Source organism: Gymnoscopelus braueri, assembly GCF_963280865.1.
Source record: "Gymnoscopelus braueri genome assembly, chromosome: 22".
NCBI classification, from domain to species: Eukaryota; Metazoa; Chordata; class Actinopteri; order Myctophiformes; family Myctophidae; genus Gymnoscopelus; species Gymnoscopelus braueri.
This window is the reverse complement of record NC_137624.1, coordinates 19,887,067-19,912,030: the sequence shown is the minus strand read 5'-3', so window position 1 is coordinate 19,912,030 and position 24,964 is coordinate 19,887,067. Positions and strand designations below refer to the sequence as shown.

Here is a 24,964-nt window from a genome sequence, read left to right as displayed (position 1 = left end):
TGTCATACTCAGGGCTGGGGTTTCCCATCATTGGAATATGGTCAATAAGGTGGTGTACTTGGGGTTTGGGCTGGTTGGCTTGGGTTGAGTTGGGTTTAGACCAGGGTGGAAATTCAATTTGAATGTGTTTCAAATGTTTGGCAAAAATAGAGTCAAAAGAGTAAAGTCTTTGTCTGAAAGCTTAAAGGTGGTCTTTTTTTCTTGTTCACACGTCTTGTCCAGTTAATTGTCAAAAGCCGCCATTCTGGTCTTTTGCCTCATGTGCTGAAAAAAAAAAAAAAAAAGGATTAACTTTATCTCACACACAGTTGATTCTATATAATGTAGTTTATCTTAACTCTTTGACTGCCAGAGTATTTTCATAAAGTACTCCCCCAGTGCCAGCAATTTTCGTGTTTTTTTATTTTTATATTTTGATTTTTTTTCATGAAAATAATTTAAAGACACATAATTTAAAGGCACAGCACAAATCCGCCACTAGAGAGCAGCACATGACAGCTTGATCAGGTCGTTGGGTCACTGTCACCCTTCTTGGGAGATTAGACAGGGAAAAACATGAAAACGGATGTGACGTAGTCCCAGATTGTCTGATCGGCCAAAATTACGATGTGATACACGACGGCGATGACTGATCGTCACCCAGACCATAGATTATAGAAGAGAACCTGTCCGTTTGTCTGTTATACCGTGTGAAAAACCGTTTGTTTACCTATTTTGGACGAAAATGACCGGGAAAAAAAAATCAAAAACCGGAAACGGAATCCAGGTCATGAAACCGGATGCAGATGTGGGTGAAGTAAGTGGAACTCGAAAATAACATTGAATATTAAGCAGCATAGCGCAATCAGAGATTAAACAATGAACGCGCGTCCAGCGCGTCGAACGCGTCGACGGCCAACTGGACAAAGTCGTCCGCAGTCGTCCGCAGTCAAAGAGTTAATTTCCAAGTAATATATTCACTAGATTCTACATTATTTAGCGGGTAAGGGAGTTGTAAACAATGTTTATTTGTATGATAAACATACAGTACACACCATTGAAATAAATTATTACATTTATTTTGTTTATATAATTAATGAAATAGTACTTTTCCACAGTCATTTTGTCATCTGTGATGAGATTCTCAGGGGTGGAAAGAGTACTAGAATATTCTAAAGAGTTACCGAATAGCCTACTCGGCTAGAAGTACTGTTATACTATATATTAATCAAGTAGAAGTAAGATTACTACAAGAACGTAAAAAGCTACTCAACTACAGTAACACTAGTGCTGTACATATAATTAGTTACTTGACGCCCCTGTAAATACATCAACAACCTAAAGCCTCAGTGGACATTGTGCTAGAAAAATCAAGTGTTCTTACAATATGTTCTTGTTAAGATTTAGAGTGAAGTGGCCCTGTTGAAGTGAGGGATGACTGCATAGAGTCGGTGAAAACATTTGGAACTCAAATCAGTTTCCTCCTGGGTCTGATGGTTTAGATGTTGGATGTGACGTGGTGGTCTGTATTTCTGACTCTTCGTCTCTCCGTCTCTCTCTTCTCTGCTGTCTCCCCTGTGTGTGTGTCTCCCTCTCTCCCTTTGTGGAGTGGTGGACTGTGGAGTGCTGGTGTTGCTGTCACTGGTTTTTGTACTTTGATACCCTTACTATTATTCATTAATTATGACCTTTCATAATACACTGCTTTTTGTAATTCTCTTTGTAATCTCTGCTCTCTCTGCAGAGGAAAATAACTGGTTCCCAAAGGAAAACATGTTCAGCTTTCAGACAGCCACGACCACCATGCAGGCGTAAGTGTGTGTGTGTGTGTGTGTGTGTGTGTGTGTGTGTGTGCGTGTGCGTGTGCGTGTGCGTGTGCGTGTGCGTGTGTGTGTGTTTGAGAGAGAGAGAGAGAGAGCGCAATCCGAGGTCCTTCCTCCATCCCATTCTGTCTTGTCGAACTGTCTGGGAGCAAACCAACCTGTCACAGCCACTGAACATCCAAACACATTGCAGCTCTGTCGCCCTGTTTCCCAGCAGTACGTGTCTGTCCAGGTGTCACTGTCTTTCCCTTTCTCTCTTCTCTCTGTTACTCACTTTTTTTCAACTTTTAAGTTATTTTCACTTACATGAGAGGCTCCCAGTGGTTCCCAAACCGTGTGCCGTGAGACAAGTGCAGGTGTTCCTTGTGATTTTGTGATGCTGCAATATATACATTTATATAAAAAGTTATAACCACTTATTAACCACTTTCAACCTGGTGTTACTATTTTGGGGCATGCCATTATAGGGGGAAAATCTTTTCACAAATGTTCAAAAATATTCAAAAGACTATACTGTTGATTGTATTTTAAATAGATACAATCGAAATTTATTTTGCATTGTGGCTACGAGCTGTGCAGCCTTCTCCTTGTTTTATCAACTCATTATTTATTGACACAGAATGACTGTTATTCTTTTTACTTTTGACTGAATTTATTGTCCTTCAATGTCTAATGTGCATTTTTTCCTTCTCTCTTATTTCATGCCCAATTGATATTGGGACACTCACCAGGATATCGTGAGTATTTTAACATGCCTGCACTGTTTTTTATTCCCGCTCTTTCCTTAACCGCTTATCCTTAACCTCAATATTAGCCATTTAACTGTCCCTCTGCTGGGTGTTTTGAGGTTGCAGCTGAAAACATAGCCTATCATACATATACCCACATATACATAGTTAGAACTTGGAACCACACTGAGGTACAGTAAACAAGTAAAATGAGTTAATGCAATTTGAGTTAATGCATAACATGGAAGGAAAATCTCATGTATTTTGGAGTTTGTTTAGATTTTCAGATTTATTTATTTGAAATCACTGAATTGATAGGTTATATTCCTATCAAACATGCAATCTAAAAACAAATAAAAAAGACAGGAAAAAAGGGAAACGTTGGAGCTGCAAGGGCTTCTTGCAGCAGTAAATCGAGCAGTAATCCACAGTATCCACCGCCAAGCTCCATATCATGCAAATGGTCCACTGTGTAGTGGCCTGCCTAAGCCCTGTCTTTATAGCTGAAGCCTGTCCTAATCCACCCAGTTCTGTCACTTTGGCACACAGCACCTACAGTACACATTTTCATGTTGTAAACAATAACACCACTGTCTTGAACGTTCCAACCTTTGTGAACTTCCTGTATGTAATCGTTGCTCTGGGATATTACATAAAGTACCAGAGAGGCAGTTGTTAAATTAGCAAAGTTAACTGCTGTAGCCTAATAAAAATGTCCATATGTTTTCAAACAATACATTTTTTAAACCATATTAGCTTAGGAAGGCGCCATTCTTTAGACATTGTGCATGAATGATGACTCTCTAACTGGGCTCCAGCCGTTGCTAAGTAACCTTCTATCATTTGTTTCTAAACCAGATGAGTTTTCCAATGTTTGATGATGCTATGGAGTGATTCATTATTGATTAGTAGACATTTAGTTCCAGAGAAAGAGAAGCAACATGTGCAACTCTTTCATTGGCTGCAGCTTAAAAAGGATTCTGTGTCAGTAGCCTACAGCCAGGTAGAGCACAATCTGGACAATAATTTAATAAATACCACTTTGAAGGTACACAGCACAATGTTAATTTAAGTTAACTCTGCATGACGGTGTAAAAATTTACTCATATAGGTCAATTTGTAGTTAGTTAAGCACTGAGAGGGTACAATGGACCTGCTGTGTAAGGGTCAATTTTTACACTCTTGATAGTTAAACTGACTATTCCCCCCCCCCCCCCCCCCCGGATTTTGCTGCGTGTCATTCCTGCAAAACAATGATTCATTTCTTCTCTATATAGTCTGTGTATAGCTCTCGATTCAAGTTTTTTTTACTGTACAGATCAGCAGGTTCATACAAAGTTTGTCAATATTCTATAATTAAATGTAACAGTAAAATGTATTATTTGATTTTCCACTTTCTCTCGTGTATACCTTGTAGTACCTCTGCATACCCTTAGGGGTACACGTACCCTCATTTGAGAAACACTGATAAATAAACCAAGTAAGCTTAGCCACATCCTTGACATAATTAACTGTGCTTCGCAACCCCCACTCCTGCCTAACCCAACTAAACTAACAGCAAACTCCTCCCTAGTCCTTTTAAAAGGCCCTAATTCTGTGTTAACCATGTTAACATTTTGCTGCTAGCTCAAATGGCATAAAGATCTTTAATTCAAAGTTTTAGGCCAATACCTTGGTTTTATTATGGAAAATTATTCTCAGCAACAATCTTAAGAGTTTGACACAGATCGACAGATGATAACACGTTGGCAAAAGACGAATCAAACAACGTCATGCAACCTTATCTGGACCAGTTACACCAGAAATGGTGACCTGCCAAATTCCGGGACCTCACCAGCCAGTTTCGCAATTCTTTTAGCTAATTCACTGGAGCGATTATGCTGAGCTGTAAAGTCCTCTCAACATTTAACCCCATTTAGGTTCAGGATTTGCCAGTCAGGTAGGCTGATCAAGGTTACAAGGGGAATTCTTCATTCTATGGACAGGCACTCCAATCATTATGTCAGATTTGAGCTGGCAGCACAAATTCACTCTCTAATATGACGTCCCAGCTGCCTCTTCCATGCCCACTACAAGCCTCTGCTCCCTCCCTTCACAGACCGAACTAAACCCTCCAACTAAAAGGCCTCCTGGCATCAGCCTCCTTGCGCTGTCCCCTACGCTAAGCCAGCATTCTCCCTCTCTCATCTCTTTAATACTGTGCCACATCCTGGCAGGGTTTTCCGGCGATTTATGGAGAGAAAGAGGAGAGAGAGGGAGCAGGATACATCAGACGTCATCCAGAGGTATGGAGTGTTGTGCCCTGCCATGGTGTGCCATGCCAGAGTGCTGTACTCATTTCCAATACAGCTGGCTAGCTCTATGCTTTACTTATTTAAACCTTTGACTAATCTAACTAAGCCAGAGTTGGAACACAGAGGTGGAAAGATGTCAGCAGTGCCTAGCGTGACTGGAAACAGATCCTTTGGCACAGATTAATATTGTCTCCGCCAGGCCGAAAGGCATGGCGAGAGAGTATGTTTTCGCCCCTGTCCGTCCGTCCGTCCGTCCGTCCGTCCGTCCGTCCGTCCGTCCGTCCGTCCGTGTGTCCTGTCTGTGTGTTACCAGCTAATCTCTGGCATCGTTGGCCCGGTCGCTCCGAAACTGTGCACACACACTCCCTGGATGCCAATTCAGAACCTCTGCCCCAATTTTTTCACATGGGCCTGTTATAGCGCCACCAGGAGGCCGATTTGTGCAAAACCCTTTTTTTTAAACATTATTCCTACAGATTTTATCCAAACGTCATGCAAATCGGTTCACAGTATCTCTATAGTCATGTGATCAACACAAATCTGTCCGATTTCCCATATTCCATCCTCATTGCCTATGGTTGGCTTCCAAAGTTTGCAGGATTGGTCCGTTTTGAACAAAAAGCCTCAAACTATGCACGCAGCTTGCGATTTCCGTGAATTTTCACACGCACATTCCCACTAGGCCGAGGAAGAAATGCCACCCTTTTCACATTGGCCTGTTATAGCGCCACCAGCAGGTCTAATTTAGCAAAACACATTTTTGGAACAAAATGCCTCAAATCATGAATGCAGTGTCTGATTGCCGTGAAAGACCTAAGAATAAATGGCACCCTTTTCACATTGGCCTATTATAGCGCCACCAGGAGGCCACAATAACGTACCTGACCTGGCGGAGACCTGTGCTCCGAGGAGCACTTTTTCTAGTTATATTTATTTCTTTGCATTCTGCCCTGCAATGCTTTGGTGCACTGTTAGACATGGCTGCCAAAAATAAGCCAAATGTGGACTGACAGTCACTCGTGGTGTATAACAAATTCACATTTGTTTCATTACTGACTAAACTACTGTCTCAATGCAGTCCTTTTCAGTGTTTTTGAGCTACCATTCTGATAATGTCTAAGGACAGCGCAGAAAGAATCTTGCATAATTCTAGAGACATTAAACTTAAATACAGTATACAGTAGACCCTTTTATATTAATTCTTTATGAAGATTCAGGCTCTGAATGAGAGTGATGTGAAAGAGGCTGAATAACCTACCAAGGAATGATATTAAATTCTGCTCATAAAACGAGGAGCGGAATCAACTGATCTCACCAGCAAGCCTAATTTGAGGTTGTGAGAATGTGGGTCATTATGGGAAAAGTTTGAAAGCCATTGAGCTTTAATGAGTCATAATACTTTTAGTCCATGAGCCAGAGCCCCAAAATTGAGCAATGATTATCAAAAGAGTGGGCAAAACCAAACCTATATTAAATTGTTCATAGGGTCAATACGAGTAAATAAATATATGATAACCTTTCCACGGGAGCAGCTTTTTCATATTTATCACTCATTTTGTTATTTTCCCCATACGTACATGACAGGTGAAAAAATGAGTTAAAAAAGAGTTATCATAATGAAACTTCCTGAGTTGATTACTTGCATGAAGACAATGATTTATCGTATTACAAGTTTTCTGAAATTGTATATTTAAATATGCAAATTAGGCATTAGGAAAATATGACAGAACTTTCCAGAATCAACATTGGAACATTGGACAAAACCAGAGTCAACATTCTTATTTCATTTAGTTAAGATGTTGGAGTCAAAGGTTTTTAACGAGGGAATATTCAATATCTGGCTCAATTTTGGGGCTCTGGCTCATGGACTGAATGCCTAATTTGCATATCTAAATATACAATTTCAGAAAACTTGTAATACGATAAATCATTGTCTTCATGTAAGTAATCAACTCAGGAAGTTTCATTATGATAACTCTTTTTAAAATGTTGTAATTTTTTTCACCTGTCATGTACTGTACATATGGGGAAAATAACAAAATGTGTGATAACCATGAAAAAGCTACTCCTGTGGAGAGGTTATCATATATTTATTTACTCGTATTGACCGTATGAACAATTTAATATAGGTATGGTTTTGCCCACTCTTTCGATAATGAAATGGACTATTTAGGAGGGGGCAGTTGCTCTGAAAGTGACTAAAAGAGCACACCAAAGGCCTGCTGGCTGCTCTGTGACACAAGGAAAGATGGTGACTGACATCATACTGTACAGTAGTGGTTACCAAGCCGTGTGCACGTAGTAGTGCGTAGGACCCCTTTTGTTTTTGTTCTTATTATTCTTCCGCCGCTACAGCCAGAACCGTGCAGTCAGTTTCCATGAAACTCTGCAGTATGATTTTGACCATTGGTGTGACAACCACGTCTGTACGGTACGGTCCGGTACGTTACCTGTGACATCTTGGTGTCTTTATATTTATCTGCCGTGGACTTACTTTACTTTTTGTGTGATGTAACATGTTGATATCATGTTGTTGCCCATGATGGTGGGCAGGAACTTAACCCATACGCCACCTAGATGCCCCCACATTAGCTGTTTTTGATGGCGTTGCCCCTTAAGAATGAATTAACTGAAAGAATTACAGGAAGGTAAAACATTGTACCATTTCTGATGTAAAAGTATATTTCTACATTGGCCAACTACAGGAACTGAGCTGACCTTTATTTGTCACTTTAATTAATTATCCTGGTCCTTTTTTGATTTATTGGACGGCACTCAGTGGAGGCCGACAGAAACGTCAGGGCTGAGGGAGTGGGTGGCATTCAATAGCCGCAGGACTAATTCAGGACAAGGTAATTTGTTTTTGCAGAATTCCGCTTATTCCTCTGACGGTCTCTGTTGTCCTGTTTCCCAGCAGTAGGTGTCTGTCGGGGTGACTTCCAGGGTCTGGTATCATCTTGTCTTGAGTACACAATAAAAGACGATACAAAGCCCTCCACACAACAATCCTCAGTGTTACTTAAACTCAGAGTGTTTGCTGTGCATATTTTCTTTTAACAAACTCTTAAATGGCTCTTTGCACCTCCGTTCACGGCTGACAGAAGCAACACAGGACCAACCTGTCAGAAAGCTAGAACTCATACGGGAGGTATCCCAGAATACCCGGCTGCTGCAGTAGAAGGTCATCGTGACACTTTGTGCTGGCTGATTAATGGAGGAGCAGCAGTGCGGAGTTTTACATCTGGGCACGTACATTCTAGAACGTTTGACGTGGAGGAAAACGAGAGAGATAAGTTGATGTAAGGTGGTGGTGAATCTTGGGTGCAAAGATCACAGAAAGGAGAAGATTATGAAAGTGCGGTGACAAAGAGAAAGAGTAGGAGGTTGAAAGGAGTGATAAGATTTAAAAAAGGAACGTTTTGGGTGGACAGCCAAGGAGGGGAGGTCACAGAAAGATGGATCACCAGTGTTTATGTACATTACATCATTATGTGCATTGACATTTAGACAACTAGTTTTGACCAGAAACAAGTGTGCAGGCATGCAGCATATCCTACTAATTATAAAACCACATCTTAAAATGAAGACAATTCTGTCAGTTTGTCTCAGTGGGGTGACCTATTGATCTGAACTTGGTCATTGACCACTGGCATATGCAGGGAATGAGGAAGCAGGTTTCTTTCTTCTGTTTTTCTTTTTACTTTTCCCTAATTGAAGCTGTTTATTTGCATTTTTGCCAAAGGCTATCGGATCTGTAGCCATGGCCTCACAGCCCGGATGGCTATCTATGCTTTATTGACTATGTTTCGCCCTGTCCGTGTGTGTGTGTCTGTGCTCAGCTAATCTCAGACACCGCTTGACGGATCAGTGTCAGACTATGCATGCACACTACCAGTAGGCCGAGGAAGGCATTTTTCAAATCGGCTTCGTTATGGTGCTATACCAGGCCGCTTTCCGTTTCGGCCTATAACTCTTGGAACTGTAGGTCCTACAATTAAAGTTTCCCTGGATTCTGCTACTACTCCCACAGACTCAACTCACTAAAACTCACACAAATCGGTACACATCATCTCTGGATGAATTCATGTATATCCATGTACAATTATTCCTATATGCAACTATGCTGTGCTAAATTTCTACTGTCCATACAAACAGCCAAGAAACGGAATGGTTTTGTTTTTCTGAAATGATGCTTATGCAGTCAAATGACACCAGAATCAGAAAATAGAATAAAATCATATATATATAATTATTAATAATATGTATGCCATAATTAGTATTCCCATAGAAAACCATCAGCACTTATTTTACTAACTACCTTTTAGCACTTTGAGATTTGTGAAAATTTGGAAATGTAATGCAAATGTAGTGTGTTACAAATAAAATGGATTATTATTATTATTATAACAACTAGCATAGGACTACTGACGTACATACAGGACTCACATTAAGTGTACTCCCAAATTCATGGGCTCAAGATGTGGTTAGATTACATGATTTTCTCTTGTAACTCTGAACACCCAATTAGTTTCATTTCAAACATCACAAATCATACTTTTTATGATTATGATTAGTTTGAGTATGATTTGTTTCTGAATTCTTTATTCCAGTTTATAATCTTAAATCCAGAGGGCCATGATTAGGTCTTTATGAATTACAGGTTAATGTTTTACACACAGTTAAACTAACACGACTTAACTTTATTGTGTACTTCTCACTACTGTATCTATGCCCTTCTTTGATACTTAATGTTTCTGTCTGCATTGCTTTGCTTTGTTCCTTCCCACGTACCCCTTTTGTGACTGAACCTTTTTGGTTCCTTCCTCTGTCCCCTCCCGCCTTTCGCTTTGCTTGCCTTCCCACAGGAACTTCCGGAAGCATCTTCGGATGGTGGGAAGCAGGAGAATGAAAGCACAGAGTGAGTCAGGGATTTGTGTTTGTGTGCGTGTGTCTGACTGAGTGCGTGCGTGTGTGCGTGTGTGCGTGCGTGCGTGCGTGCGTGCGTGCGTGCGTGCGTGCGTGCGTGCGTGTGTTTTTGTGTGTGTGTGTGTGTTTGTGTGTGTATGTGCACATGCACATGTGCGTGAATGAGTGTGCTCATTTGTGTTCTTGTTTGCTCTAAATGATTGTGTCATTCATCTGCCATCATCAGTATTCTTGTGTTATTCCTGTTGGGTGCATGGTGACGACATTCTGCTGCTGTGTTCGTTTTTTACAAAATGTTGTTTGTACTGCTTTAAAACAAACACTTTTGAAGATATGCCCTCTGGAGTGGGCCTGATAAGCAAGTGATATGTACAATATGCGTGTCCGTTTGCTAGAGTGTTTGCAAGAAGGTGGTCTTATGTAAATATAGCTCCTGTACTGTACTGTAGCTCGGTATAATGTGGATCTTTTTAGGCAAATATAAAATACTGAAGTTTATATTTTTGTGTGAGAGCATAATGAAATTGTGCCAATCAATGGCCTGCGTTCTCAACAGTCGGTTTAATGGGTCTGTGGGTGGCCCACTGTGTTTGTCAGTGTGTATTTCGAATGTGTGTTCAAGCACTTTTGTGCGTGTGCGTAAGTGCGTGTGTGTTGGAGGTTGAGGTTTTGGTGTGTTTATGTACTGTATGTATTTGCATTGGCAATTACATTAGCATTTGCAATGGTGCTGGTGGGTGTTTACAGTATGGTCAGGAGGAGTTGCGCAAGGCGTTCGTGCATGATTATCTCTCCCCAACTGCACTAGCATTCGCTGAGCTTAGATCGAAGAGTTTCAGCCGTTCCTGGAGTGACCCTACCCCTGTCAAGACTGACTCTCATGACTCCAAAGACAGTGAGTCAACACACGTGTACGAACACACACACACAAACACACACACACACACACACACACACACACACACACACACACACACACACACACACACACACACACACACACACACACACACACACACACACACACACACACACACACTGAAACACAGCATTTGCCCCTCTCTCTTTGTGTCTCTCCCTCTTTCTTTGTTTCACTCTCTCGTTTAGTTATGCCATGTACATTATTAAACATTATGCATTGTTATAAATTATAATTCAAACACAAACAATGCTCGAAACATGCAGATAGAAACACCCAAAGGAGCATGCACACGCACACGCACGCACACACGCACACACTAGCCCTAGAAAGGCTGATATTACATACATTGCATGTATTCTGTACAGCCATTCAATGCACTTTATGGAGGCATTCATCTCATGGCATTCTAATTTGTAGCCCCCTGTGTGCACTCACCCAATAATTAATTGCTGCAACTTGTGGTTAGCTCTTGTCATATACAGTAGTATTCATATCCATTTGAGTGAAAGTGGAGTCCACTTTCACATTGCAGAACCCAGGGCACATGTGGCCTTGTCTCATGACACAACGTGTGCATCAGCACGCCACTCTGGAACCACTTGTACAGAATTTCAGCCATTCTAGGGCTAGCACAAACACCAGTCAGATGTCTCTGCTGTTGATGCTGACTCTGTCTGTCTCCCTATGATCGTGGGTCTGTCCTCAACTTTGTGATGCTCTCTCTCTCTTTCTGTGAGTATGTCTTTTAAAAGGGACTGTGTGTGTGTGTGTGTGTGTGTGTGTGTGTGTGTGTGTGTGTGTGTGTGTGTGTGTGTGTGCGTGTGCGTGCGTGTGTGTGCGTGTGTGTGCATAAACACCAGTCAGATGTCTCTGCTGTTGATGCTGACTCTGTCTGTCTGTCTCCCTATGATCATGGGTCTGTCCTCAACTTTGTGATGCTCTCTCTGCTCTCTCTCTTTCTGTGAGTACAGTATGTCCTTCAAAAGGGACTGGATGTATATGTGTGTGTGCGTGTGCGTGTGCGTGTGCGTGTGCGTGTGCGTGTGCGTGTGCGTGTGCGCGCCTGGTTACTGTTCAGGCCAGGTTGGAGTTTGTGAGTCAGCGCTCGGTTTTTGACAGTGCTGCATGTGTTATAACTTATTTGTCTCTGTTTGTGTTGGATGTCTGGTATTTTTTTTACGTTTCTTTATTCTCCACCCTGCATCTTCAGTGTTTTTCAGAGAGCGTGTTTAAAGATTGATCTGTCAATGACAATAAAATGCTGTGGTTTGATTCTTATTTCCCCTCTTTGTTCCCCAGATGGGAAATATTTTGTTTCATTCTCTGTGAGTGATTCATTGCCTTCTCTCTTTTCATTTTTCCCTCATTCAAACTTTGATCTTGAAGTACACAATTCCTTGTTTTAGGCAGTAAACAAACACTGATAAACATTTGTTCGTTGTTCCATGTGAACTTTATGATGCTTTATAGAATTTCCACTTTTCAAGGAACCAAACAAATCCTGCACTGTGCGATATTTGATTGTCACAGCAGGGCCTGAAAATAATGTGACCGTTTTACTGATTCTTACTGCTACGGACCAATATATGCATGCCTGCTGTCCATGTGTTTTCTTTTACCGCACATAACTGCCATAGTCTGGTGTGTGCATTTGAAGGGGAAGGGGAGAGCTGACATGTTTTGATACGCCATGTAGTGACTGCATATCGTAAAGAGGCTTTGAAGCATCCTTTGCTGCTGTTTGGTGAAATGGTAGATGGTGCATTTACAGTATATAATGTATTCACGCATTCATGTTTGCAGAGTTAGTGGCGCTTTCATGCTGAATGTTTTTTTTTTCTGCCTTTGTGATTATTAGTGTGGTTGCCCGAATAGGGCAACCAGACTATAGTACTCTTCCGACTTTATTTTGTCGCGCTACTCCTCCCACAGTTTATTTTTCCCAATTTCGTGCTATATGTCAAAATGAGCGGCCTCACCGGGAATCGATGGCTATCCGTTTTGCTAAGAGATTGATAAGATAGTTTAATTGATATTGATTTATTAGTGCATTAGATGTCCCCATCCACTTTAATGGGAAATTGAAAAATCTCAAATTCAAGTATTTTTTTTCTCAGAAACCGTAAGGGCTAGAGTTACAAGACTTAGAGGGGAGGTTCATAATTTAGTGCAAAATTATTTAAAAAATAAAATCACCAGTCGGCCTCATGGTGGCGCTATAACAGCCCACTTTACGTTTTGGCCTATAACTCTTGAACCGTAGGTTCAAGAGTTATAGTAGGTCGTAGAATAAAAATATATATTTTCCCCTAGATTCCTTGGGTCATAACGCAACTCCCCATATAGGCCACGCCCATTTGCGTCAGGATAGATTTTCCACCATTTTGAATTTTCTTCAAAACACACTTTTAGCCCCTCCTCCCACATATTTTGTCCAAATTTCACACAAATCGGTACACATGATCTCTGGACCCATGCGATAAACATCTCCAAGCGGAATTTTGATAGTCCATACCGTCCGTAAATGGCTTCCAAAGTTAGCGGGAGGGGCCTGTTTTACAAAAAATGCCAAAAATCACGACCGAAACGTCCGGTCAATCCCAAATTTGAATCACATGTCAAGGGTGCTTTACTCAACGAATCCCCAAAAGCATTTCCACTTTGATCCATAGGGAGCGCCACAAATGCACAAAATGTAACCGTTTGATGCAAAAACATGATTTTGGGGGGGATCAAGCCTCTCAAAATGAAACGCAAGTGATCTCAGGAGTGACGTGACAATGTAATTGGCGCAGCCTCCGACGGTATTCCTCCAGGCGTATTCCTCGAGTCCCGGCGGCAGCGACCCGCGACCGGCGTCGGCGCAACCACACTTTGCAATTTCCCAGAATTGCAACGCGTCTAGTTCCTCCTGTAATGTTCCCATAAACTGTAAATGTTCTTAATTCTGCAATTTCTCTTGGGAACTATTTCCTCTCCAAATGAGGGTCTAAGGACAGTGGGTGTCGTTTGTTTCCTTTGTTAAGGGCTTTTCAAACCCTTTGTGACTTTGATAACAAGTAAACCTGACTTGATTTGACTAGGTATGATTCAATTTAGGGCTGTGATTAGGTCTTTATGTACAGTGTCTGCAGTCACTATTAGCCAGGCGTATTTTACCATAGACTCACAGCACTTCGATGTTTAGTTTAGGCACCTGGTTTCCATACGATATATACAGTAACCCCATACTCCTAGACCCAAGCCCTGCTGTTGACTTTCAGCCATACTGAGTTTTTTTGTTTTTGTGATGAGGAATCAAGAACCATCTACAGTTCAGACATAGTACAGTACTATAGTATACCATGTGATGATGGTTCTAAGTACAGTATGTCTAATGCTAAATGACTCAAATATGGCACATTCAGATGAGGATCTATTCAGCACCAATAGCACGTCTTTCCTACAGTACATGTAGTCTTTCTGACACCCAAACTTCTACCTTTGTCCTTCACTGCCATGATACCTGCTACCTCTCCAATTATCAGCTATCTGGTGGAGTGTGTCTTTAAAAAAATTTAATACATTTCTTCACACTCTAGCCTTCTATCTTTATGTCACTCTCCTTCCTTCTTACCGCTTCCCTTTATCCTGTATTTGTGAGTGTCTTTTCACTGTGCTCTCCTTCTAAATTCCACCTCAGCTTCTTTCTCGTTACACACCCCCCCCCCCCCAGCCCCCCGTCCTCTGTTTAACACCGCTTTTCTGCTTGAGTCTGTCCCTTCCTCACTGACATTATTCACCCTATCTTTGTAGGTGGGGAGCTGCAGGCCTCGTGTGGAACCCTGGATGAGGGTGGATGTGATGAAAGTCTGGACTGGGAGGAGGAGAGAGAGATGGAGAGGCTGGCCTGCGAAGGGGATGATTTCATACCTCCGAAAATCATGGTGAGAGAGACCTGCAATGTAATTATGCAGATGATAGCACTTATCCACTTACACCCTCTAGACATAGTAAACTGGACCTGAGTTAGCTCTATAGTTAGACTGCTTTTTTCCCTCTACACCAAATCTCTTAACAGCGTCGCAACCAGCGCGTTGTAGATCTGTTGTTTCTGGCTAATGTTCCCCACAGAATATGGATGCTGGGGTTCAAGTGGTTATACTACTCCACCACTACTACTAATTCTTTCATTTTAGCCATTATGTATATTGAGCAACAGGTTTGTTTAATGGTAGAGGGCAGACGTTAGCAGAGAGTTCTCTTCATTTTCTAGTGCAGTACAGAAACTCCACTCAAGCTGCTTGCCGTGCGTTAGGTATAATTATGAAGTAGTGGTCACCACGTGGAAATACCGCTGGCTCCCTGTTTGTTACAGGATCCAGTTTAAATTTTAATCTGTCTTTCTTTTTTTACATAGTGTACAGCACTTTGGTTCAACATTGTTGTTTTAAATTTGCTCTATAAATAAATTGGATTGGATTGGTTTGGATTGGTCACTGTAGCTACAGTAAACGAATAACCTTGAGACAGATCACTGTATTGTCATAGATTGATAGTAGGTGCTTGTCATCAAATCATTGGGTAACCTGCCGATGTAATCATGCATTACTTTTTTGATTGTGGAATAATAATAAAAAAGGCATCTATTATTAACTATGTTCTCATTATGATGATGGATATGCTCTAAAAGTGTGAAAAACATTTACTGTATATTTATATTTATTTCTTAACTGAATGTTGTATAGGATTTTGACAAAAAAGATTCAGGAAATATCCTTTTGAAGATTCTGTGAGATGTACAGTATGCATTCAATCTGAGCTCTGTGTGATAGCAGATACACACAATACTGTACTTATCCTACATCTAAAGGGTTTCACTGTCATGGCACTCTCTATAATATCTGTGCAGTGATGCATTACCCTGCATAATTTGAAAGAGCACAATCCTCTCCTCTCCTCTCCTCTCCTCTCCTCTCCTCTCCTCTCCTTGGTCTCCTGTATATCTCTTCCCTGCCTATCCTTCACTTTAGCTGATCTCTTCTAAAGTCCCCAAGGCGGAGTACGTTCCTACCATCATCCGCAGAGATGACCCATCGATCATTCCCATTCTCTATGTGAGTCTAACACACACAGACAGACAGACAGACAGACAGACAGACAGACAGACAGACAGACAGACACTTATCTTCAAAGAAATGTAAAACAACTGACAGATTACAACTTGTTCAAAATACGGCAGCCAGAGTTTTAACTAAAACTAAGACGTGAGAACATATTACTCCAGTTCTAGCTTCAGTTCTTATTTTACTTGTTTATAAAGCTCTAAATGGTCTGGCACCTTCCTACCTCTATGACTGCCTGCCTAGACAAAGTTTATTATTATTATTAAGTGACTGTATAAATGTACATTCTACTGTAACTTTTCAAAAATTATCCTGTTTTGATTTGACATATTTTCTTCCATCAGGACCATGAACATGCTACTTTCGATGACATCCTAGGTAGGTAAAATGCGCCTTTCATGGTTGTTTTAACGCTACAATTTAGGCATTTAGCAGACGCTCTTTAACACATTGGGTGCCAGAGGTTTATTAAAATATTATACGTTGAGTGCCAGCATTTCTTCCATCCACTTGCGTCATACGTTTCGTGCTGTGAGAAGCCCCGACGCGGAAATGCATGTAAACAAAGCGTGCGTGCGAGACGGCGGAGGGTCCCGACTAACGCCTGGAACAATAATATTTCTAACGCGATCCTCCATTGCAGCGTGATCGCCGATCGAAAACGGCTCGTTTCCACCACATTAAAAAGAAATGGAGATATTAAGCTTTTAATCAAGGAGATAACATTGAAAACGCCGACCGGAAGGATTTTTGACATGGAGCCAGATCCAGCCTCTTCTTCTCAGAAACTCCTTGGGTGATGTCAAAGTTTCGTTTTAGCGCCCCACGTGGCCCACATGTATAAAAATAGAATTGGGTCAAAAACGGTCCGGACCGTTTTCGGCACTTCTCGTTTGGACCCTCAAAAACGGTCCGGACCGTTTTTGGCATTCAATGTGTTAATTATCCAGAGCGACTTACAGTAAGCAAGGTAAACGCATGTACATCAAATGCATACAGTGTAGTGCCTCAGTAATCTAGGATCATAGGTAAACCAAGAACCTAGCATCAGTCTAAACAGTATATTATCAAAAAAAAATAAGAATATGTACATTGAAAATATTCAGACTATAGGATGCCAGGTCAACAAATGAACCTGGCATCTGTCTAAATAACATGCTATCTAAATTACTTTTTAACCTTTGCATAAGACTGCACCATGGTCGTCAAGTGCTACGGGCTAAGGTGGAGTCTGAAGAAGACTCAACCTCAATATGCTGTAGATGCATGCCAGGATTGGGCCTCAAAGGCCCAGGGGTATAATCTTTAGATTTGAAAAGATTTGTGAAAACAGGGTCTGTAACCATTTTTATGGCATGGCGCCTAAGGGTCGAGGCAGCGAGCTGTCTAGAAGAGCATTCATCCATATCGTATGTATGTCCCCCAAAGTTTTCTGTCCAAAATTTCAGCTCCATCGTCCCTCCATATTTTGGCAAGACTAAACTCAGAACCTTATTCAGCCTTTACTTAAGATTCTCAGAGAGATCATTGAGGGAACCCTCATTTACAATGATGCCGAGATTACATTATTATCCTAGGCTAGCTTTCTCAGAAAGAAAGCCTGGAGAACGTTGAAGTGAAAAGTGGATAGAAAAAGGGGGCGGGACCGCTCACACTATGGGCTGGAGCCGTTCCATAGCGGGTGACTACTGTTAGTGACTGCTGTGTCTGTTTAACATTCCACACAGTCTCTTTGTCAATTACACTCTTTCTATCATAATGACTGGTGGAAATTAATCACGCCCACAACACAATGCTATACAAAGGTGTCCCCAATGCAATTACCCGTGTTGCCCCTTGGTTCCAAACTGAATTATACACATATGTTCATACCTGTAAATAATATGACAAACTCATAACATGTTAATCCCCATAACACAATAACACAACAATAAAACAAAGCACAAATATCGGCATGCCCCGAGACATACTGGGTATTCTCTACTTAACCGAAAATAAAGCAGAGACAATACATATTCTCTCTATATATCTCTTTTTATATATCTTTCTTTCCTTCTCACAGAGGAGATTGATAAAAAGCTTACAGCATACAGGAGAGGAAGCAAGTTTTGGAGAATGCTCATCTTCTGTCAGGTGAGTAGAAGAACAGGGAATAATTATTAAAAGAGAGTAGAAAATAACAAAGACATGCTGTAAGGAATGGGACACCAATAACATACCACTAACATTTGAGTCAGTTTCAAATACAGTCTATATGGCACGAGGATTAGCTAATCCTTGTGACATATTGCATTGTACCCATCCATGATGAGGCTCATCACTGCTCTCTGAAAGATAACATTTAGATGATATGCTAAATCATTGGTTCTCAAAGTGGGGTCCGGGGACCCTCAGGGGTACTTGAGGGGGTTCCAGGGGGTCCCCAGCTAAATGATGGATAGGAACCAAAATGGACCCTTATGGGTCTGTAACTCTGAGATTGTACAAATGGAACTAAATGGACCCGTTAGAGTCCATTTGGTTCCATTTGTACAATCTCAGAGTTAAATTAACATTGATTTTACAATATGAATTGGGGTCCCAGAGATAGAAATGCCATTAAATGGGGATCCGTAGCCTAATGCTGCATGTCAAACTGGGGGTCCTTGAAATTAAAATGGTTGAGAATCACTGCTAGAGCCGTAAAAATCTTCTCTTATGGGGGTCCCTGGCTTATCTTTTCAAATGGGGGTCCGCGGGCTAATAAGTGTCAATTTGGGGGTCCTTGACATGAAAAAGTTTGAGAACCACTGTGCTAAATAATAAAATGCATCCAAGCTAAGGAAATGGAGTAAGTGCAAAGTGGATGGAGAGGCAGGGTTAGCTGATGTAACACAGGGCTACATACCTACAGTAGTGTCCCTTGAGTACCATGCATGCTAGTAATGAGAATCAGTGATGTAACTCCCACTGGTATCCCAAGCTCTTAATTAAGAAGGTAGACATTAGCAAAGACTAGAGTAGTTAAGTACTGTGTGTGTGTGTGTGTGTGTGTGTGTGTGTGTGTGTGTGTGTGTGTGTGTGTGTGTGTGTGTGTGTGTGTGTGTGTGTGTGTGTGTGTGTGTGTGTGTGTGTGTGTGTGTGTGTGTGTGTCACATAGGGAGGTCCAGGTCATCTGTATCTGCTGAAGAATAAAGTGGCAACGTTCGCCAAAGTGGAGAAGGAAGAGGACATGAGCGGGTGAGTTACCGCTGAGATCTCAGTACCCTTTCCTTTGCCTCTGCTATCAGATATCTTAATCAATAAGATATATTTTACTCAATAAAAAATTGCATATTCACTATAAGATTGGCTATTGGTCCACCACAATAGAGAGGAAATTCCTCCACCCTAAAGCCTATTTTACACTTTGTCGTATGACTGTGTTGCTCACAAGTGATAACAGAAGTGAAAAAGAGCTGTGTAGCTGTTCAGAGCGATGTATATTTTTTAACCACTTAAACCCTTTATACTTAGTTGACTGTTGTCCCTGTATATATATATATACTGTATAGACGGAGACAGAATCATCAGATTTTCTGTTTCATATGAATAAAAATGGCAGCACTACTGTACAAAAGGAGCTGCAGCAGTACTTATTATGTCTGTGGTTTCTTGGATTGGGAATATGTTATTATTGATCACATACTGTATATTGAGAAATGGTATCAATGTATGTTCTTCAAGTGTCGTCTACACCCACACAGGTTCTGGAGGAGGCTCAGCCGCTTCATGAGCAAAGTCAACCCAGAACCAAACATCATCCACATCATGGGCTGCTATGTCCTGGGCAACCCCAATGGAGAAAAGGTATGCATTACACGCACATGCACACATTCCATTCCAATTGGCTATGACTGCTTTCCAAAAATGTGCGGGCCCTTGGTAGGCAACCTGACCTGGCAGAAGAAGCGCATTTTCCTAGGTAACACTTTGCATGACACTTTGTTGCAGAGTACATCAGTCTTCATACTACATCATAATCACTATCTCATTTCATACCTCCTATTTTCTCTCTCCATTGGTGCTTTCTGTCTCTCTTCCTCCCCTGTCTGCCTAACTCTCACTTTGCATATCTGTCTCTCTGCCTGGTTTCCTGCTCACTGTCACTTTTCTCTTATTCTGTGAGATAATCTGTTTATATTCTCACCTGTCTCTCTTGCTGTGCAGCTCATTCCTTCTCTTCCCTCTCACTACCGGCCCATTTATTTCCCACTGTGTGTCTATTATCTCATTCTCCGTAATGCTACTTGATTTGGCTGGGGTGTACAAAGGCCAAGAGCCTGTAATAGGGGATATAATGCTACACCTTTCTCCACTTAAGAGCCACACTTAAGAGACACACACACACACACACACACACACACACACACACACACACACACACACACACACACACACACACACACACACACACACACACACACACACACACACACACACACACACACACACACACACACTAATACCCCCATGGGGTTTTGTGAACCTGTGTCTGTTCCATTCATTTTTGCTAAAGTGCTTTGCTACATAAAATGGTGCTCTTTGTAGTTGTCTGACAGGCTGTTTGCAGATCCGAGTCAGTTAGACTGCACATCAAAGACATCAGACAATCACATACCCTAAACGTCTCTCAGAAACCTTCGGTCCATAAAAAATATGTTTACAAGAAAATCTTTTGATTTTCCTTAACACCAAACTGTTCATGTTTGATATATGTTCAATGGTTTGCCTGGTCCCAAGATCCCTCTGTGACTTTTTCCACATATATGTGAGGAATAAAAAAGACTGACTGGAAATGTGCACACTGTGCCTACGTGTACATATCACAAATGGCTTTTGAAAACTTGTTTGTTATGGGTAATCTTTTAGTTTATTACCTTAATAATAAGCCTCAATAATATACAGACTCTCAGTTCCCCAAATCCAAGTTGTCAGCTACAGTAGCATACCAGCTCCTTCTAATTTACACAGAAACTCCTTTTGTTTGTTTGTTGTTATAGTTGTTTTTTCCACCCGGAAATGTTCTGTCTGTTGTCTCCCTCTCCCCACGAAGAGAAGTAATTGCAACGAGGTCCCATGCAATAAAGATGCCATCTTTATTGAACTTTATTGAAATACAATAAAGATGTTTATTGTCATTTTTCAGACCTCCTTACAATTAAAGGACGACTTCAACCAATGTTCAACCTATCTTCATATAATTGGTCCTCACTAATGCTCGTTATAATATGGTACCATTTTTTTCGAGTCACTGTGTGTCTGAGAGGAGGGCTGTGGACAGTTGAGAAACCTTCCTACCAGTGACATCATCGATGGGGAATCCAAGCTAATAGAAACTGCAGGCTTTCTATTCCTGCAGAGTTAGTGTGCTACAATAAAAGCCATTGTTCAAGCGTTAATAATAATGGGGAAAAAAGTGAAATATGATTTGAAAAAAATATTGTGCCTATTGATGATGTCACTGGTAGGCGAGTTTCTGAAGTGTCCACAGCCATCCTCTGAGACACAGACAGAGTAAAACAATATTCTATCATAAAGCATTAGTGAGGACCAACTTCAAGATATGAAGTTGAAAATGGGTAAAGTGTCCTTTAAGCGCAATACATATTCCTTCTGTCGTGAGTCAGGACATCTGGAGGTGCACGGGTTCCGGGGAAAAGTTCTGGGACCTCCCTTCCGCAGCTCGGAATGACGTCAATGTGTAGTTATAGTATTGCGCTTTACCTGTCTCCGTGTCTAGTTTCAATCCAGTGTGCTGTCTGCTTCAATTCACTTTATTGACAATACATTGAAATGGATGAAAGTGTTTCACTGCGGAAGGACTGAGTTAGATTCATTGTGATCTTGTCTCGTGTGTGTGTGTGTGTGTGTGTGTGTGTGTCTGTGTGTGTCTGTGTGTGTGTGTGTGTGTGTGTGTGTGTGTGTGCGTGCGTGCGTGCGTGCGTGCGTGCGTGCGTGCGTGCGTGCGTGCGTGCGTGCGTGCGTGCGTGCGTGCGTGCGTGCGCCTTCTTATCTTGGTCCTACAGCTGTTCCAGAAACTGAAGAACCTGATGAGGCCTTATTCTGTTGGGTTCGAGTCACCACTGGAGCTGTCTGCTCAGGGTGGGTACACACACACACACACACAGGCAAGGCATCATTCATAGGTTTGCGAACTCGTCAGTGGCAGGCTGCGCCTTAGCAGAATCTGACGAGAAATCTCGTTGTGGCAGGCAAAGAGTTAACCACTTAAGCCCTATTTTATACTTTGCTGCACAACTGTGGCATGCAAAAATAGGGAAAACAGCCTATCTACAAGCTCACAACGTGTCACGATGCAATGCGTTGTCGCTGTTTTGGCGAGGACCAGAGGGTCGGTTGCAGACCGGCAGTTGTCCAGATCCAAAAATCCACACATTTCTGTACTATCGGTCTGTTCGGCAGAAGCGAAAGCACTTTTGGAGGTCTATAGACCTAACATGCGATTACAATTTGGGTATGATTGGATGTTGGTTATGATCTAGGGTGTTTTTTGTAAGAACTAGGCCAGTATTTGAAGGCAATGCAGGCAAACTGTATGGATTATCAAAACCCTGCTTGACAGTCATTGTCACGTCATTTGACCTAACTTGGTGACCATTTGTACTTAATTTTGGTGGCAACAAACAGTGACATTTGTGGTGCCCCCTATGGGCGGAAGAGAAATGTCTTTTTGGTTTTGCGTTGTTTAGAGGCCCCTCAATGTGTGTTTCACATTTGCGGTAGATCGGACGCTGCGATCATGATTTTGGGCATAGTTTGTCACACTGGCCCCTCCCTTAAACTTGTGTAGCCAATGTGTTTGTTACTGTACGGATTATTCAAAAATGTTCCCTCTCTTGTCCGTTCCACAATTCCAGGCAAAGAAGTGATCGAGATGTATTTCGACTTCCGCCTCTACCGACTGTGGAAGACAAGGCAACACTCCAAACTCACGGACTACGACGAGCAATGACAGGGAATCAACACGTCAAACTCCTGGACAATGGTCTATCATGACGGTGAGCCAACACTACAAACCCCTGGACTACAAGGACCTGTTATGACAGGGAACACTATGAGGATCTATTATGACAATGAACCAGGCCCAGAAACTGGACACAAACCAAACTGCTCAGCAAAACTCCCCCACATGTAGAGACAGCCATCCTACAGTACTTGCTTTCAACCTGGAGAGCAGACTGGAGGATAAGACGCCATGAAGGAGGACGGTAAAGTGGAATGCGACAGTTGTTACTAGAAGTGGAGGATGAGACAAAGGAGTAGAATAAGGGGGATAACAGTAAAGGTTGTTTACTGTTCCTCCATTCTTGTTTGTTTGTTTGTTTGTTTGTAACCTTCTTGACTTCCATTGTGAGGTCATAGTTCAGAAAATAAGGGTGAGTGATAAACAAATGGGGATAGATTGAAAGATTAGAAAGGCAAAAGGATAAGGATGGACACGTATTGCTGGAATTGAAAACAAAACAAGAATACAAAATGGAATAATATATACAAAAAAGAAAAAAAAACATTTAAAAAAATAACATTGTCAATCCTTTGTTGCAAAGACATACTCTCTAAGATCAATGTGCTTCAGAAACATTTGGGAATCATGGCATTTACATAATACTGTTTTAATCTCCTTATCACACGAGATAATGCAGAGATATAAATCCATACATGGATTGTGTACATATATATTACATGAATATATAGCATAGCTTTAGTCATGCAAATAATACTCTATCTGAGCATAATGATACATCATTTATTTTTTATGTGTTGTTTCAAATGGAAATACTTTTAAATAACTCAGGTTTCAGCCATGGAGTAATTGTTCTCTGTTGTCTATTCTATCAGATTGTAACCTTCATTGACATCACTTGGGATGAATGTATTATCTGTCCAGAAATGTACGTACGTTCAATGTGAAGAGTTGAACGTCAGTTTTGCTATGAGAAAAAAAGAGAAATGTATAGAATGTTGATTGTGTGTGCACGCCTGTGCACACACACATACGTGCGTACGAATGTAAATGAGTGCATGAGCATTTTCCATACTTGCATATACTGTAGGGTTCGATAAAAAACAAAACAAAACAAAAAAACAACGGTGGACATTTTCTAAACCACTAAGCCCTATACTTCTTTGTATGACAAATGGCTCAAATAGTTGCTCTACAAGCTCATAGTCTCGCATGGCCAGATTGTTGCCTCCCACAATTTTAAAATGCTTCCGGTAATACAGTCTGGAGCACGAATGCTCTGAAAATGATCAAGCGATAAAGCGGATGTGAAGCCTCCTCCCCACATCCGTTTCGTCTTTGCAGTCGCGCAAATGTATCCAAATATAAATCAAAATCATCAGAGCATATATAGCTTGCTGCTTAGCAGAAACGGAAATTAAAAAATAAAATGTAAGATGTTTTAAAATATATTTTCGTGAACGAACCAACAGATGCCAGCTTCGTGCCTCGGATTTTGGGAGGTGTAGTTCCAGACTCTATATAAGCATTACGAGATTGTGGAATAGTTGTCTGGCTACGCGAGACTAACAAGCTCACAAAGTGTCACATCGTGTCGTGACCCATTGTGAGCTAGAAGGTTTGACAATTTTGCCCCAGATAGAGACGCCAGAGTCAATGTGATTAATATTTTTTGATTAAATTGTGATATTATCAAAGACAAATATCAAATGTATAAGAGCCAAAAGCAAATGCATGTATTTAATTCAGTCTGACCAGAATCAGGCATAAAGCATTTCCTCCCGGCATTAAAAAAAAAGAATGACCCCATCACCCCCAGCAAATCGAACCCTGCTTGCATACAAGCAGGTGTGTGTATTATCTATTCTGTCTGTGCTCCTTCTGCTAAACTCTGTCATTGCGTTTGTCACCTCTCTCTCTCTCTCTCTCTCTCTCTCTCTCTCTCTCTCTCTCTCTCTCTCTCTCTCTCTCTCTCTCTCTCTCTCTCTCTCTCTCTCTCACACACACACGCATTCTGACTACTATGACTCATGATGTCAAGACAGATGCCCTTGCAGGCCAACAGCCCCAGCAAAGTCCCTGTAATACCGAAGAGTTTGACCTGTTGATCCCTGCTTTTCTCTTTATCAGATGCATTGATTTTAAGCCATAATAATGCTTTGGTATGTGTTGTGTGGTGTG

General features: G+C 41.4%; 1 protein-coding gene across 1 annotated transcript in view; it reads left to right on the top strand.

Moving 5' to 3' along the window:
* Window positions 1-22,771, top strand: part of nsmfa (NMDA receptor synaptonuclear signaling and neuronal migration factor a) — a gene marked incomplete at both ends in the record, with an annotated part of 41,012 nt that extends 18,241 nt beyond the window's left edge. Inside the window, 12 exons of the mRNA XM_080420224.1 lie at window positions 1,724-1,790; window positions 4,747-4,815; window positions 9,690-9,742; window positions 10,559-10,645; window positions 14,468-14,598; window positions 15,685-15,768; window positions 16,122-16,155; window positions 17,840-17,910; window positions 18,917-18,996; window positions 19,503-19,605; window positions 21,825-21,900; window positions 22,677-22,771. Of these exons, the coding sequence (XP_080276350.1) occupies window positions 1,724-1,790; window positions 4,747-4,815; window positions 9,690-9,742; window positions 10,559-10,645; window positions 14,468-14,598; window positions 15,685-15,768; window positions 16,122-16,155; window positions 17,840-17,910; window positions 18,917-18,996; window positions 19,503-19,605; window positions 21,825-21,900; window positions 22,677-22,771 (950 nt within the window). The remainder of the gene's footprint in view (window positions 1-1,723; window positions 1,791-4,746; window positions 4,816-9,689; window positions 9,743-10,558; window positions 10,646-14,467; window positions 14,599-15,684; window positions 15,769-16,121; window positions 16,156-17,839; window positions 17,911-18,916; window positions 18,997-19,502; window positions 19,606-21,824; window positions 21,901-22,676) is intronic.
* Between the last annotated feature and the right edge of the window lie 2,193 nt (window positions 22,772-24,964).